At 49.9% G+C, this 16,865-nt stretch overlaps 5 protein-coding genes across 5 annotated transcripts; 2 read left to right on the top strand and 3 right to left on the bottom strand.

Annotated features, from left to right (window-relative positions):
• Positions 1 to 1,534: 1,534 nt before the first annotated feature.
• HETIRDRAFT_418366 (uncharacterized protein) lies at positions 1,535 to 3,884 on the top strand (the record flags this gene model as incomplete). Its single annotated transcript, XM_009548807.1, has 14 exons — positions 1,535 to 1,664; positions 1,718 to 1,815; positions 1,872 to 1,963; positions 2,015 to 2,058; positions 2,111 to 2,208; positions 2,257 to 2,435; positions 2,503 to 2,759; positions 2,814 to 2,880; positions 2,937 to 3,131; positions 3,182 to 3,211; positions 3,269 to 3,502; positions 3,556 to 3,588; positions 3,647 to 3,675; positions 3,727 to 3,884. 14 exons carry the CDS (start codon positions 1,535 to 1,537, stop codon positions 3,882 to 3,884), a joined length of 1,644 nt encoding a protein of 547 aa, XP_009547102.1.
• A 621-nt stretch (positions 3,885 to 4,505) lies between these two features.
• On the top strand, positions 4,506 to 5,469 carry HETIRDRAFT_434505 (uncharacterized protein; the record flags this gene model as incomplete). Its single annotated transcript, XM_009548808.1, has 3 exons — positions 4,506 to 4,760; positions 4,823 to 5,399; positions 5,453 to 5,469. Exons 1-3 carry the CDS (start codon positions 4,530 to 4,532, stop codon positions 5,467 to 5,469), a joined length of 825 nt encoding a protein of 274 aa, XP_009547103.1. The 5' UTR covers positions 4,506 to 4,529.
• A 279-nt stretch (positions 5,470 to 5,748) lies between these two features.
• On the bottom strand, positions 5,749 to 10,562 carry HETIRDRAFT_154768 (uncharacterized protein; the record flags this gene model as incomplete). Its single annotated transcript, XM_009548809.1, has 18 exons — positions 5,749 to 6,267; positions 6,317 to 6,458; positions 6,514 to 6,819; positions 6,869 to 6,972; positions 7,028 to 7,121; positions 7,173 to 7,238; positions 7,294 to 7,451; positions 7,504 to 7,945; positions 7,997 to 8,077; positions 8,137 to 8,322; positions 8,383 to 8,454; positions 8,502 to 8,612; positions 8,665 to 8,793; positions 8,978 to 9,326; positions 9,382 to 9,509; positions 9,560 to 9,844; positions 9,902 to 10,162; positions 10,212 to 10,562. 18 exons carry the CDS (start codon positions 10,560 to 10,562, stop codon positions 6,221 to 6,223), a joined length of 3,312 nt encoding a protein of 1,103 aa, XP_009547104.1. The 3' UTR covers positions 5,749 to 6,220.
• A 454-nt stretch (positions 10,563 to 11,016) lies between these two features.
• HETIRDRAFT_169100 (formate-nitrite transporter) lies at positions 11,017 to 12,594 on the bottom strand (the record flags this gene model as incomplete). The annotated part of the gene is made up of 12 exons (XM_009548810.1): positions 11,017 to 11,206; positions 11,285 to 11,310; positions 11,364 to 11,413; positions 11,466 to 11,493; positions 11,551 to 11,577; positions 11,634 to 11,666; positions 11,716 to 11,918; positions 11,976 to 12,029; positions 12,085 to 12,151; positions 12,206 to 12,248; positions 12,298 to 12,434; positions 12,490 to 12,594. The coding sequence occupies 12 exons, from the start codon at positions 12,592 to 12,594 to the stop codon at positions 11,017 to 11,019; spliced, it is 963 nt and encodes a 320-aa protein (XP_009547105.1).
• Positions 12,595 to 15,622: 3,028 nt separating this feature from the next.
• HETIRDRAFT_241243 (uncharacterized protein) lies at positions 15,623 to 16,475 on the bottom strand (the record flags this gene model as incomplete). Its single annotated transcript, XM_009548811.1, has 4 exons — positions 15,623 to 15,695; positions 15,748 to 15,992; positions 16,043 to 16,193; positions 16,318 to 16,475. Coding segments are annotated over 4 exons (627 nt in total), but the record flags the coding sequence as incomplete, so codon positions are not given.
• Between the last annotated feature and the right edge of the window lie 390 nt (positions 16,476 to 16,865).

Genomic DNA, 16,865 nt, shown 5'->3' on the forward strand with positions numbered 1-16,865 from the left:
GACAGCAGGCGGCGTCCGATGTTGGAGTTAACTTTGCCCTTCTCAATGCTCGACGCTCTACCTATCAGCCGAAAATCACGCGGGGTATCTTGGCGCTAGCGTGAGGAAGAGACTCAGCCTTGGTTTGAATCCTTCCTTTGCCGCGACTGACAGCGAGTACTCACTGGGTCTAAGGTGCTTCCACATTGTTGATACCTTAAAGATATGTTCATATTCACCGTCAGCAGTCTTTAATTACGCGCACCCCTACCTTGAACGGCTTTCGACAACTAGCACGATTTTCGGGGACCTTCAATCCCAATATCCAATATCCGATACCCATCGATGGTGATTCTATTCGGGTCAGCATCAAGGCCTACGGTAAGTTTTTAGCCGTATGCGTCATCGAGCAACACGTTTTTGGCGTTTGGCGACACGCTCTGACGCATTGGCGCTGAGATACCACCACTTTAAAATTCCAATCGCCACATGAAAGGACTCACTGCTTAGCGTTAATTGACACCGCCTGCTCTGGGGTAGCAATAGGCACTTGCGGATATCCTAAGAACTTGTGCGTCTCCTATGTTGATCACTCCTTATCACCTGATGCTCATTATCGGGCTATTTCGTCATATACCGTGCTGCAGAACTTCTATATATAGTGATAGATTGACATGTTGAACGCTCGCTGCGACTCCCGCAGCCACTGTGAAATTGCAAGTTGTCCATCGAACAACTTCTGCTTGTTGCCGATAGACCTTGCTCCGTCAGGGTTGACAGATTGTCGTAATCACTAACGGTTCCTACCTTCCACATACAGGTATATTATTCAGCTCTTACCGAAATAGATGGCATGTGTTTTGGCAGGAGACCGCTCGACGTCCAGCTTCAATGCGGCATCGTCGGGATCACTATCGACGATGGGTCTTCTCTGTGCTACAAGCATGGTCCCGCTATCAGACATGGCTCTTGTTAGGTTGTTCGACATCACGCGGGGGCCATAGTTTAGCGCGGAGGCCGCGTCCATCCGCTGCGTTTCCAAGGATAGATTTTGACTTGACTTTTATATTATTTGATCTTAGTCTCTCAAACTCTCACCACTAGTCGTGCCGGCGCGCGTGACGTATCTCGGATATATATGGATATTTCACCGACGTCGAAGACGCCGGCATTCATTACAGCAGAAGCTTTGAAGGGCTACCCGAGTGGCGTCAAGAATTTGTATCCCCAACAGAATATTCGCACACAGCCGCACACTCGTCCCTCAATAACGTTCCCTCTTCAGAAAGCCGATTGACTGAATCGATAACAACAGCCGGTGTTTTCCTCTCAGTGACTTGCAGGAGAATGCCGTGAGGCCTGGGATCCTGACAGCTATTGACACAGCGATATCACGGCTTGTCAGTTGCTCTCTCTCCCTCACCGTCGCTCTCCATTCACTCATAGGGTGATGATTATAACAACGCCAAACAGTCGAAATCGCTTGATATAAAGCGTCGCCCAATTGCTCGTACTCGTATCGTCAATCAGCCTTTCTATACTTGAAGCTCTCAGGATGTTACTCGTGCTGTTCATAGTCTCTATGACCTCCTGCGGAATCTGGCTATGGAGGCAAACCAGGCGCTGGAAAAGACAGGCTTCATTGCACAATATTCCTGGTCCCCCTAGTAGATCCTTTCTGACAGGTACACGTTGCATCTGCTCTGGTGGCTCAGAGCCATTGTAACATCATATCTAGGACATATCAGACAAGTTCACGCCCCGCAAAGCTGGCAATTCCATGCCGATATCATAGCCGAATATGGCAAGGTGGTGAAGCTGAACGGTTTCTTAGGCGTGAGTCCCAATATTGACTAATCCAGGAAGACCCTTGGTGCTTATTTGCTCTTCAGGATGCGGTGCTCTATATCAGCGATACACGAGCACTTCAAAGCATCTTGGTTAGAGACCAGCATGCGTTCAGTCCACTACCGGTATCCGTTGAGTAAGATCAACAACTGTGATGCTCTAAAACGACTTGACCTCTACCTTCTAGGGGGAATAAACTCATATTTGGACCAGGCTTAGTCTCCACTCTCGGTATGCCCAAACTATCACCCAGTAACAATCGATCGACGAACCTTGGTGACAGGTGATCATCATAAGCGACAACGAAAGTTGCTGAACCCTTTTTTCTCCGTCAATCAAATGCGGTATATGATGCCGACTTTTGTACGGGTTGCTCAACAGGTAAGGAAGATACATTTGTGTTCGGACAATATTTGACCTTTTCCACAGCTCCGGGAAATCCTCGTCGAGAAGGCCAAGGAGAACGGAGACGGTATTGAATTAGATTTCTTAGATTGGATGTCGCGCGCATCCCTCGAAACCATTGGTCGAGCCGGGTTTGGATATTCGTTCGGCGACCTCAACAGCGAAGTCGAAAACGTGTATGCGAAGGCTGTTAAACATCTAGCGTGAGCGCACCTTCCCCCCCTCTTCCCATCTCATCTATAACCACTCAAATATATGGAACTCTAATAGGCCAACGCTCAGTTCCCCTCAAGTGATGCTTGGGGCGCAGGCCTTCCCCTGGGCTCTCAAAGTCGGCACCCCAAATTTCCGTGGGTTTGTGGCCAAGTATCTTCCATGGAAGAGCATGCAGACGCTTGTCCAGATCGCGGACGTTATGAATCGCACAGCGCAAAACGTTTTCGAGAGCAAGCGCTCGGCCTTGAAAATGGGCGACGAGGCCGTCTTGGAGCAGGTTGGTGATGGAAGGGACATATTGAGTGCTCTCTGTATGTTGACCACGCTTTAAGTGCTTCGCGTGTACTAACGTCATTCCGTACCAGTGATAGCAAACACAAATGCATCGGCGGACAACGGTCTCCCAGATTCGGAAGTGGTAGCCCATATGAGGTTTACAACTATCGTGTGGCTTTGTGTAGAACGTCCCTGAAGTTTCTCTTATCTAGTGTCATGCTTTTCGGGGGCATGGAGACGACATCTTCTGCTCTCTCCCGAATCCTCCATCTGCTCTCCGGGCATCAAGACATCCAGAAGAAGCTCCGTGATGAGCTAGCAAAGGCCAATTCCGACGGCGAACTGGACTTCGACGCTCTATATGCTCTGCCTTATCTCGATGCCGTCATCAAGGAAACCCTTAGATTGTAGGTACTAGTTTCGTGCGTCGAGTTATCTCACCAATACCGCTTTCTAGGTATCCTCCGGCGCAATTTGTTTGGCGGATGTGAGTGATTTCCCCTCTCAAAACACGACGCCACGTGGTGATGTCAAGTCAATCTAGGACTTGCGAAGACTCTACAGTGCCGTTGGCGGCACCCATCATCGGGACTGACGGACAGTTATTGTCCGACATCTTCATCCCCAAAGATACAGGCATCATTCTTGGGTACATGGGCGTCAATCGAGACACGGACATTTGGGGTCCCGATGCAATGGTGTGGAAACCGGAAAGATGGCTTTCACCGTTGCCTTCAAGTGTGGCCGGTGCTGGTGTCCCAGGCGTCTACGCCAACATGTATGCCTTTGTCCGATTTCTACAACATTTCCTAGGCTGACGTTTTGCTCAAGAATGACATTTGGAGGGGGGACCCATTCATGCATGTGAGTTTGATATCGTGGCTCGGCAATGACCGCAGACTGACCTCGAACGGACGACCAGCGGGTTCAAGTTCTCCGAGCTTGAGATGAGTACGTGATTGACTTGATGACTGCGAGACCTTTGTTCCTAACAGTCCGCAGAGATCATCCTGGCGAGCTTGCTCCCTTCCCTCCGGTTTTCTGCATCCGAGAAGCGCATTTCTTGGACTATGGGTGGGATTTCGGTACCTAAGGTGGATGGCTCATCACAACCGACTATGCCACTTGTGCTGTCGTTGCTGAAAAGGGACGCCGCGTAAGAACACACCGCCTCATCAATCATGATGATCACGTTTTGTAGAAGGATACTTTGAAACCACCTACCGATCCTCACATCACTGAGTGTATTTTTTCGAGGACCCAATATAGCGCGCCCCCTGAAAGTCATGAAGAAGGTATAGAGTGGCATCAAGCGCTATCCATACTTGAGGCCAAGAGGATATCCATTGCAAGTATTATTGATTTCTAGTTTTTGGGATTCAAGAGTCCTTTCGCAAAATCGGGAACTGAAAACCTCGCTCCCAGTTACGCTGCCGTCTCTTGAAGCATTCTGCCCCTAACCTGAACGAAAGTCGGACCTGTATTCCGTGCTAACGGACCATGTCAGTGCCGTGCCGTGCCGAAATCTCGAGTCGAGTCAAGTCGCCCAATATGCGATGGCCGCTGAATCAATGCCTCATGCAAGAGTGAGACAAAAATGGGTGCACGTGTTCCTCCGTTCTATCACCTACAGACTAAATCGAGGTATCTCAGGGTGGCAGCGGCTGTATCCGAGCCCACGTCAGAATGAGCGTGAGAAGAGATGCCAATTCAAGATCCGCGACCATGGAACTCAGTTGTTCGGCCGGTTCGATCGGAGGATCCGGCACGTATCCCTTTCCCTCGAACGTTGACAACTGCTCAGCATGAGCACGCAGACAATCACCGTCCCAGCCTCCTCCTCCTCCTCCACCCTCTTCCTTCCCAACCTTGGGCTTTCGCATTCAAAGCACCCCCAATTAGAGGATGGCCCCGTTGAGCCTTCTCCCCAGGAGCTCCTGGATAGGACCTTATATGCTCTACAAAAAGCCGAAATTGCATTGATTGAGTGGGGCACACTCCTGCACAATCGCATGGGCGTTCCCACCATTTTGAAGGTGAGTTTCTACATTTGACAATCTTGATTTCTTCGCCCAGGATTCATCAATGCTGCTCCTAGCACCACCATTTCCTTGTCCCAGACGACGATCTCCTCGCAGCATCTCGCATCGCTTCAGAAGAGGGCCTACCACTTTCATCCCCTCCCCAGATCCTCGTCGACACGCATGGTGATTTCTTCACCAAAGGGCATCTCCATCGCCTCACGTCCTCCACCTCTCCTGCCCTCGCCCAATACCTGATCCTCTTCCCCTTCTCGTTCGCCTCCTATACTCCTTCCGAGCTCGAGCCGCGCCCCCGCTTCACCTCCCTCGCCTTCCCACTCTGCAAGACCGTCCTCGTACCCCAGCGCCCCGCCGTCTACGCCTCCATTCTCCGCGCCATGACCGCATATCCGCGCTGGTCGCCCACGCGCATGACCCTCGAGTCGCACCTCTCCGAGCTCATCGGCTACAACCTGTATGACCTCGCCGACGGCTACGTCGACATCGATGACGAGGAGCTCTGTCAGTCGCAAGAGGTCGATCAGCGAGTCGCGGAGGCAGTACAGGTCGTCAAGGAGTGGGCGTGTGCGGGCCAGTGGAGACAGGGGGAGGAATGGATAGGCGATGCGTTGGTCTCTGTCGTATCGGGTGCAGGTGAGCTGGAGTTTCTGCCGTGGGCCGCGCCTCCTGTTTCATGACTGTCTCAGTGGGTCTTCCTGTATGATTGGTGGGGATATTCCTCGTATCGCGTCGATGTGTACAATAGTGTACTTAATTTCTTCTGTTGTGGCTTGTCGATTACATTTACCCAGAACTTTGACGAAGTTCCCCGTACAGCGCAGTGTCGAGTCACAGCTGTGGCCACAGCTGTCGATGAGTCTCTATTGGGACCGGGTCGCGCCCCGTATCCACCGATCTCCGACCTGGGCGCGCTTCCTGAGGCATTGCATCCATGTTGGGGCAGTGGCGTCGTCATCGCCCCATGACATGCACGCAAAGATCGCATCGCTGATAGTGCTTGGGTCACCACATACGGGTTACAGAATACGATACACAAGAAGACACGAACAAAGCCGAAAGCGCTCTAAGACCGGAACAACAAAACAGCTCGCCACAAAGCGCCACAGCACAGGGATACGCCGCACAGACCTGCCAGCCGACATCAGACCTCGGACCAGCACGCAAAGGCCGCTTCCCCGATCCTGTTCCGAGTCGGCTGTGGATATACGAGTAGGAAGAAAGGCTTACGGATTGTTCGCCATGACCATGCAGCATGCGCACGCCACGAGAACGCACGCTCCCTCTCACCTTACAACTCGTCAGGAGTGTGCTTCTGGTATCGTTGGCGCAAACTTGATGGCCGAAAATAGTCACCCGCGGACAGGTCAGGCGGACCGACCCGGGGCACCGATGCAGAGAAGATGGTGCTAGGAAAGGAAGGTTCGGTAGCGGCGGAAGGGACAAGCGCTGACATGTTATCCGACAAGACGAATTTTGACAGCACGGTTCTTGCTCTCGAGGGCTGAAGAGAGGTCAGTACGGAATTCGTTTCGAAAGATGCCTCATCGTGCCTTTCAGCTCCTCGGCTTCTTCTCGCTGTTCGTAGTTCAGCACCAAGCGCTTGAGGTGCTGCTGCTCTACCTTGTCCTGCATTTGGGCCGTCCGTGTCTGCACCGCAAGCGCAGACTCTGCGGGGATAGCAAGGACGCGGGCCTGCGGAATGCAATTAAGCAAACACAGCCTGAACGTGACACTAGGAAAATCCTACCTGCTGCTTGTTGCCTCGCTTGGTGATCATAGTGAAATTCATCATGCCAGGCCCTGTGACTTCTACGTCACCATTCTCCTCGTCTTCGTCCTCTGCGCGCTTCTTCCGGGTACCAGGTTGCAAGACCGCAGATTCCCATAACGTCTGCGCCGTGCGACGATCGACCTTGCGTGACTCTGCCGAAGAATCCGTCACCATCTTTGCAAGCTCTTTAGCAAACTCGGCTTCAGCCTCCTCCGAAGGACCTAAGTTCTCTTGCGCAGGCTTGACTACGACAGGCTCAGGTGAAGGGCCACGGTCTTCAACCTATGAAAACGTTGAGAAAAAGCCATGGAAATTCGATTAGCAAACTCACAGAAGACTCTGTTGCTTCGCCCTCCTCGCCATCCTCGTCGTCTTCTTTGCCAATTCTTTCACCCTCATCTCCACTGTCTTCGCCGCTGTCTTCACCGGCAGTAACTATGCGAGAGACATAAGCAAACGTGACAGCGACCTATGAAATTTCTTTACTTACGACCAGCAGTTTGGAATGCAAGAGCAAACATCTCTTCCACAGCGACAGCGGCCTCTTCCAAGGTCTTGAACAAGGCCAACTTCGGTCTGATAGCCTGTCATATCGTATGAATGCCTGATCCTGCCGTATCGCATAAGAAACCAACCTCCAATGAATCCGTTAGCATAAACTCTACATCCATGGGTAGCGATTCTTTGCACAGAACATAGTACTAAGATGAGCCCATAGTGAGCTTTCACCTCGTTTCAGCGAATACAACGATTTACCTGGAAGAACGTGAGGAAATTGTCGAGCTTCTTCTTCTGCGATCCACGATCAAAGCACATGCCGCACGTATCCAGCAAAACGCAGACGAGGCGAACCCGGAAGAAGTCGTCTGGCATATCAATCGGGCACGGATACCGGGGCAGCGGATGTCCCTCGGCTGCATACAACATAAGTTTCTCTAGTCATAATGCTAAATTCGGTGTACTCACGATGCCCAAAGGTGACCAGCGACCACAACGTGTCGAACACCAAGCTAGAGCCAATTAGTCTGTAAATATAGAGCTCCCCCAGATATTTCAAAGTCGCCACCCTGCGTTGGTTGGTGCTGTACACGTTCTGCTCTAGCCCACGGCGCACGTCCTCGAGCACTTGGTCAATGACCGCTATCGCAAAATCAGGATGGTAGCGTTGCAAGTCATATGTGAGCATCGCCAGAAGAGATATATTACTATAGCGAAGCTTGTGCGGTTTGGTGAAGACTTTGTGCAAGGTGCGCCAAATTGCAGGATCGTCCCAGTCAAGTTTGCGGATGAGTTTCAGAACCTTATCGATGGTCTTCTTGGCGAGAACATCATAGATGAGATGTCGGGTAAAGAGGTCCATTGGTGTGCGCTCTTTCTCCTGACGCGGGGCTCGTTCTGGTGGATTAGCCTAGGCGACACAGATCAGTGGTATTGGCAAAGAACTCGCTGCCATCTCTACCTGATAATATGCGTTCTCGAGTACGAGCTGCTGTCTTTGATCGAAATGTTGCAAGCTTTGCTTTCGCTTCATGAGCTCCAACTGATGGCACCGTAAATATTGACGGCCCGAACATACAACGAACAGGGAAGAGGACTTGCCATCGTGCCAAATCGCTGCTTTGTTTCGTCATCTCGCAGCAAAAAGCGCCCACATCCCTCCAGAAGTAACGCAATATTGTCCACGTTCGTCCCAGAAAAGTCATCCAAACAGACTTTGAACATGTGCAAGATAAGGTGCGGGGGTACGACTCTGAACTTTGTCAAATTGGACAGGAATGTAATATTCTGTGCACCATCAAGAGGATCCTCGTAAGCTTGGCCAAATACCCACCGATACAAACTTACCTTCAATCGGACTTCAGCGAGTTCCTTAACGACGTTCTTCTTCCTTTGGAGATATCGGAATTCCTCGTCCAACTATACCCAGCTAAGCTCCAGTTCTCAAAGAAACAGAACAAACGTACGGCAGCTATCAAGTCCGCGCCGATGTCTGGCATGTATTTGTCCAAAGTCGCGACAAGTCGGGAGTAGTGTGGCAGCACGTCTGTCCGATTTTTCGGCACTTGCGACAAAAACTGCAGACGCATCAGAGCATGAAGAAAAACAAGAAATTGTCAGGAAAACTACTTTGACAAGCCTCTTCCTCGCTGCCTTGGAGTTCAAGAACGCAAACTCGAGTGCTGCTTGATCGATTAACGAGCGATTGGTACAATCGGGAAGACGAGCCAATAGGGCTGTGAGCAGCTGAGATGGACCCTGCGGAGCCAAATTTGGCGTCGTGGGGCGCGACCCTTCCTTAGGCGTGCCTGGAACAGGTGTATCCGTACTATAAAAGGACTGAGCTCAAGAGTTCAACTCGACTGGAATGACATACGCACCCATCATCCAAATCACTTTCCGCCTCGGCTTCATCGCCGTTTATACCGTTCGTCTTAGTGACCTCGTGCTCCTTATCCTTCAGCCCAGCCAGCTCCTCCTCTAACTTGCGCACCTCCTCTTCCTCGGCTTTGCGCGCCCTCTCGACTTCCTCTTCTCCCTTCTCCTCCTTCTCATCTTTCCCATCCTCGACGCCTAGGATACTTTTAGGGACTACCTCTCGCAAATCCTGGATGTCCTCGAAAAAGCGGCGCTCTTCTTCATCCTCCCATTTACCACCGGATGCTGCCAAAGCAAGCTCTTCCGCATCATCATTCAGTATTGATCCGGTGTTGTTTCCTATCTGAATGGAACTGCTTGCGTGGGAGGAAGTTGGGAGAGATGGGAGAGGCAAATAAAGCAACTCAGAAAGGCTGAAGTATTGTAGTGAGCAAGATAGCTGCGATACACGTGGAAGAGAAAACGTACGTCTGGCAGCTGGCAAGCAATTTATCGTAGTTCTTCGTCATCTTCTCGTACGCTTGCTGCCTGTCCTCAAAGATCTCTCCTGAGCGAATGTATGCTTCGTGATTTCGGCGATCTTGTTCTTGCAAACGCTGTAAATGATATTATATATATGAAACAGCTGGCAATGTGCCACGCTCACTTTGTGCTCAATGACGAGCTTCTTCGAGACATTATCAAAGTACCCCTCGCACATCTTTTTGAACCGTTCCCTGATGTCTTTCTCTACAAGCTCCTCCTCTTCTTTCACTGTCAGGGAGATCGAATTATTCTCATGAGAGGTCGTTTCAGAGGATAGCGTCCCTGGTTCGGCATTAGCAGAGATTTGCTTAGACGACGGCGGGGTAAGACCAAGAAATGGTCTAGAGAAGGATTTGAGAAAGGTTGTTAGAAGGGGCAAAGACGACAGGGAGGGGTCGTTCGAGAGCTATAAACACTGGATCAGACAGAAACATATAGCATATATGTGGCTGGAGGGACGAACCAGATCTTTTAGTGCCTTCATGGTCCACTCTCCACCACTCCTGCCGGGGCCATCCCTGATTATCCCAACAAGGGAGAGTTCTGAGCACACCCGCAAGACGGGCCGCTGTCTTGACACTCTCGTCGTATCCTCCTTCTCCCTCTGTTCAGGCGCCATCGCGGCAAGCGCCGCGCGCGGGGGAGGCGCCAAGGCGGCTGCGAGAGACGAGACCAGCACGGGCGTAAATGCCTTCGGGAAACGTCTGTGCAGAGCAGATATGACCTGATAACAACTCAGCATCCTAGACCGCCAGGGAGGTGGACCCACACACCTCCGCAGCGCTCCACACATCCTTTTCGAGCTTGCATCTGACAATGCCTTCTGTCACAGCACCCGCAATCTCATCAATGTACTTCTCCAGAGAAAGGGTGTCGATATCCTTCAGAATTTGATCATGATTGTCCACGCCCATAGACTGTTTAATCCTCTTGATAAGTGCCGTGTGGCGCTTTAGAGACGAGTCCAGAGCTTTCGCAAGCTCTACAGTTCGTTTTCTTGTCAATAACAGCACCCCAATCGATGCAAGTTGAACCTCACTTTCGCCAGCTCGATCATCATTCAATTGTTTGAGCTGCGCGCGCTTGACATGGCGAGAGTGCTCTTCATCGACCTTGATGTTCATCTGAGTTGGTTCCATGCTGAAGATGTTATTTCACACGCGTTCGAAAGTCATAAATATCGCTTGAATATGGAGACAAATGAGAGGGAGAACCGAGGAGACTGATGAGCAGTGTACAGGCTGAATGACTGTCTTGAACAAGCCCTCAATTGATTGTCCAAAACGGGTATTGTGCCGATACCCGATTAACTGTATAAAAATGCGGCTGGTTTTGGTACTAAAATATATTTACTGGCTCAATTTGACTCAAATGTGATGCATTGACAGGTCCATAACACCAGTTAAACAGGTCGGAACATAATCTGAAAACAAACGGCATAACGATCACGTACAAATACACCACGGCTGAGGTATACTGAGACTACCCATGAGGACTTCGACACAAAAGGCACCTCCCTGATCAGAGGAGTCCTTCATCTCCAAGGTATGCACGGTGGCGACGGCCAAAGACCTTCTGTCAATCCTCTCTCTTGTGCCCATTACCATCGGCCTCCGATTGTATCTCTGTCATCTTTTCCGCATATGCCCCTCCTGCCTCAGCATCGACGAGCCCACCTGCGCGGTAGTCACTCAGATAGAAGTAGACCGCTGGAATTGCAACAAAAAGCGCTCCAACGATGTTGCCAATGTAAGCCGCGATGAATGATCTGAGTTGTAAAAGACGTAGCATATTAAGCAACGGGAAAAGTCAAATCGCGACACGCACAAGTGAAAAAGGGACTTACTTTCGGATGTATTCAGCCGTCGTCAACTGAAAGATATTATTAGCCCATGGCCGATGTCAAGGATAGACGTACGGCCTACATTGGCGTGGAACATGATACCCAGAGGGACCGAAAACATGTTTGCCACCACTAAATAAACTATAAATTACATGGACATCGTAATTTGGTCGAGTGGCATTACCATGATCATATCCGCATGCTACAAAAATCTGACGAAGACGAAGACGTCAGGAATCTTAGTGACGGCGAAACAAGTGCATGCGTACCCATATTGGGATCCAGATTGCAAATACCTGCACAATGTACGATGAGCTTGCACACCTCGCCAAGAACGTAATTTGGAGCGGACCTTCGAGATAGTCTCTGTCGCCCCTGCAGCTTGCTACGCCAAAATTAGCAGGGAAAATTTTGACCTGTCAATTAAAGCTCACCCAAACAGCAACGCTGACAAGCCAATTGCACCCTATCCCTCGCAAAAATATTTGATGCCACTCCGGATCACCGGCTTTATGGCTAACAATCGATCGTGAGAGCATATGTGAGTAAGATATACCATGTAGGAACAAGGTCATTGCGCACATAGCGAACGTCTGGACAAACGTGTCATACGGGGCGGTGGATAAGACGCCCGAGTCTGCGTACAAACTGGTTCTATCATTTCCGAGGATGGGAATTGCACTGTCGGACTCACACTTGACGAGTATCGCGGCGAAGAAGAGACAGCCAACAAGATTTCCAAAAGTGACTGGCCTCCCCTTGGATCAACTCGGGTACTGAGGTCGGTAATTCGACGTACATACCGACTAGCCAGTTGAGCGGCAAGCTCCACCATGGGATAGCATGTTTCATCACAGCCATAGGAAATATCTTGTCCCACATCGTGAGCGCGGGACCCCGGAGACGCATGGACAGCATACTCACCATCATGTTACTTGTCAGCAACTCCTGTCCCTGCAGCACAATCCTAGCCCGCGATATCAGCGCCATATGCCGACAATAAAGCTCCTACCCACATTACCAAACCCACTGGAAAGACAAAACCGCCCAAGACTTTGACAATTCCGGGATTTGAAGTGTTGAGACCAGGTGCACCGCCCTGTATGACCTCCGAAAGCAAGCCTCCGAACGAAAGCATCACTCCCGCAAGAAACTGAATACCTAGTGGATGAGCGCGTGCTCCATCTCAAAACGACGTAAGCACTCACGGCCTTGAAGAAAATGATATCAAGACGCGTCCTGTGTTTTATGACGGCCAGCTCGACAAACGCTGCCGCGACTTCAGCGGGTCTCAGTGTGCTTGATGTACCCATTGGAACCAAGCGGGCGCTGACAATTTGGACTGTGGTAGTGGGCAAGGGCAGGGGGGAGCGGCAAGAGCATGGTACAAGTGGAACTGGGGCCTATAAATACCTTGAGAAGCGCCAGAATCCTTTTCGTTAGCGAGGCACGTTTTGCTTCCGCTCACAGTTGGTGGGTGGGGTAAGACGCGTTCAGTCGTGGACCCACACACAACTGCTTCTCCTAGGCCACCGGTATTCCACAGCAAGCACTTCGCAGCTCGCAATATGCCAGCAGGCAACAAATAATCAATTGGATGCGTAAAGTATACGCAGGACAAACATTACCTTGCATAAACGAAAGGAGAAAAAAATCGCTCTATAAATTGCATAGCGCAACCCAGATTCCATATATGGGCATAACTCCGGGGTCCTATATCAGTTGACTTGACCATTCCTCGACGCTCGTCGACGTCGCCGATGATAGCAGCTTGGGCCAAATCTGTTCCATTTTGAGCACTTGGGATGACGTTGCTATCTCCAGAATAGGTACGTCGCAGTTAGACTCGCCCCGATGTTTCCATCCTCGTAGACAGCAACATGCGCTCAAGCCGAACGATCCCCGGTCGATCAACACTGGATATCAAGTGAATGCTCGGGGAGATTCAGGGTCTTCGGTTCCCTTTGATGCTCTAAATTTCCTCTATCAATCCCATGGAGCTAGTACAGATCTCAGTGGTTGCTCGTGACTGTGACATAGCAATCGACAATCTCCCACAAGGCAGATGCAGAACTACTATTGAATCTCGCGAGAGTTGGGTTTGACCGTCGAAGTGGGACCGCCATAGGCTGCCATCGAGTTGTTTGCGCACCGGGGAGCAATATATGGACTCATCCGTGGCAACGTCTGACTTCTGATCGTAAAAACTCAGGGAGGGTGAACCTAAGCTCTCCGCCAGCGTCCTCATCAACACTCGATATAGGTAGCGTAAGACCTTTCCCTATTCCTATCAATTGACAATCCAGTACGTTCCTGTGGAATTAAAGTACAGTACTATCAGTGCACCGGAGTTGCAAAAAAAAAAACGATTCCTTTGTAGCATCTTCAATTAAGCTTCCTTTCACTCTAAATTTTTATCATACCTGCGGAAGCTTCTTGGAATATGTTCTGTCATTTTTTCATATTTTTGAATGAACTGAAAGAATTGTTGTGATATGATTGAGAAGGGGTGTCGGAAAACGAGCAAATCTAGGGAGTTGCAAATCTTTCCGACGACCGGGTCACATCGTCACATTCATATTTGAACTCCGGTTGCGGGGCGACTTGCGAAGCGGCGTTTCAAAAAGATGACCAAGCATCACGCGGCCCGAGGCTCCTTGTCACTCTGCCTGCCATCGGACACTGCCCGTCAAAAACAATTTGGTGAAGAGCATTGAAGTCTTCAAAGTTAAATCGAATGCTCTACATGTCTTCAGTGGTACCTGATTATCTTCCTTATTTTATTTTCTTGAAATTGAACTCAAGGATCTGAGGGATCTTGAGCATCTTTGAGAGAACTTTGTCCTAAAAACCATTATCCATTGCTTCCTCACTGCTGCACCCAGTTTCTGTTCTTAAAAAAACTAGCATACTTGAAGAGTACTTAAATGAACAACTGTGATTTTTTTCGAAATGTGCCGTCAAAAAATGCCACGAGGAGCTCGATTTTGAACCTCCCATCCCGTTTGCAACTCTGGTGCAACGATAGTATGTTACCCTCATAAACGGTGATGTATTCGCCCTCTCCCTGTCACGATTGATTTCCCAACTTTGCGCCCGCGTCCAACTGGATAATGTGCATACACCTGCATACAAATATTATCATTCTCACGAATACGGCGTTCTATCTTCATCGAAGGACGTCAGAGCTGGTCAGGACGAACTCACCGGATCAGAGCTCGCCCGTCTCTGGGTTCAATTTTGACAGCTTTTTAAATATCGGGCATCGTCGACTGACCGGCGCATTGGCATGCTGGTATGTAAGGCCTGGAGATGCTTGGCCATCTAGCTGAGCTTTCGCTGAGCAGAATGTTGTGTCGTATAATCATGAGGACAAAGTTTTCATCCGAGTACTCGTACATAGACACCAAAATTGATTCCCTGGAAAGTATATGGTATGAGCTATCTATGATGTAAGACAATCCGATACTGATCAGATAGGTATCCGTAGATTGGTAAATTGAGAACAACGCGGTATAGTATGGTTCAACTAAGCATCCGATGCCATAGAGTCGACTGGACCTTGACTCTCTTCCATAGGTCTGATATCAATGACAGCGTCGCCAAGAGGCTTCAGGAGCCCGATGCGGACAGGCAATGGAGCGGCAATTAATAGCAGATTTCGAGTATTATATGGGCATGTATCCCTACCTGCTTTTCAAATACAGAAATGGTCGATAGGCCGATCTCAATGTTCTCCTTTGTATGAACCTCACAATGAGCGTATGGTAGTTGGGAGCACAATGCTCGGGTTACCGTTTGTGATGGGCGACGTGCAGCGAGCAAAGTGGGGAGGGTGGGCACCATGAAAGTGTCTTCGATGTCTAGCCTGCGAAGGGTTCGACGTCCATTGAGCCTATCGATCGTGAGCGACAGTGATTTTGGGTAGCAGGGAAAAGCCCCCACGATGCGAGGAACGCATTCGAATACACTGAATCGGAGCAGCGGATGTCAACGGCACTAGAGGTGAACGACTGGGACATCGAGATCTTCTACCTTTGACAACAAATCCTAGCCCAGTCCACGCGGCTATTCCGTCCCCATGAGCTACGAATGGATGTCAATGCTTGCAACATACTGTTATTTTCCATTGCAAACAGCTATGACAGGTGTCAGACAGTAACGACGTCAGGGATGGAGGTGTGTGCTCACCAGGACCATCATTGCTATGGTAAAAAGACTGCGAACTGTTAGCATTCGAGCTCGAGCCAGCATATCGTATTTTTACCTCGTCATCACACCATTCTCTTTTTTTTCAAGATGACAATCATCAGCCAAAGTTCACGTCCTGTGAGCGTTTCCAGACCTGCCTATAGTCCACATTATAATCTTGTTGATCACCCTTTGCGTGCTATGCCTGGCCTCGCGTACTGAGCTTGCTATCGCCAACTCTTCGGAATGACACGGCTTACCTGCGACAATACGACTTGTCACGCCAGAGGTAATAGCAAAGTGCAGAGGCGTTGACAAAATCGGAAAACACTCCAGTGCCAAAAAGTATGATCACCAGCCCGCGATGGTTTCGCACAAAGCCTGCGATGTCAACGGGGTCCTTGGGTATTACAAACATTAGAGCCACCGTGCCGCACAGTCGCAGAAGACAACTGGTCAAGGACAAGATTGTGAGCAACCATGTTCTTGATAGGGTGCGAATCCGCCATGCAAAGAATACCTGGAAAGAGGCCAATAAGGAATATACAATGATATATTGGAACCATATACCTCTACCAGAAGGGCAGTGATTAGGCTTCCCAGAAGAGTGTATTTCAATGGCCAGACCGTAAGGGTCAAGTAATTCGGATCCCCGAAATTCGAAACGGCACATGAGTACGCATATATACAAACGAGAATCGTGGTCGCGGTTTCAGAGAAGCTGTGAAGAGTGCTGATTAGCCTGTAGCATACAGCGCGATATACGTGAGCACTGGTGGATTGTATCACCAGACTAATGGTACCTAGGAGAGAGCAATGTTAGCTCAGGTTCTAGAAGATTTGACCGTGTAATAAACACCAAAATTCTTATCATGAGTGAGTCCGTCGTGTTGAAGCCAGATTGGTAGTACGTATACGTTTGTATGGCCATGGCACCGTAAAGGAAGCAAGAGATGAACGCGCAGTTCAGGGACGCGCCCAGTGAGGTATCAATCCCAGGCATGGGGTGATAGTTAAAAAGGCGTTGGGCCATGACTCTGCGGCCTTTTAACAACGACAGAGAATCGCATGTCACCGCATCATGCAGATTGAAGCAGAGGGACGGATGCGAGTACACATATGGCAGGGATCATATACCCCTTTTCAAGCTAAGAACTGAAAGCTTCCATGCGATGTGGTTCGCGGGTATCATATCCTGCCGCTCATAGGCCGTCAAATGTCAATGTCTGTGCCAGACGTTGGCAGGGCAGCCAGCATCTGCGCATGATGATCCGTCACGCTCGAATAGGCATAGATGGGGCAATCAAGAGCGCTCCGCAGGAAGTCTGTAGGTGCCAGACCATAGCCTAGATATTGCTAAAGAATCGGTCAGTGCTCGAAGGAAACCACGATA

The sequence above is a fragment of the Heterobasidion irregulare genome (genome assembly GCF_000320585.1).
Source record: "Heterobasidion irregulare TC 32-1 unplaced genomic scaffold scaffold_06, whole genome shotgun sequence".
NCBI classification, from domain to species: Eukaryota; Fungi; Basidiomycota; class Agaricomycetes; order Russulales; family Bondarzewiaceae; genus Heterobasidion; species Heterobasidion irregulare.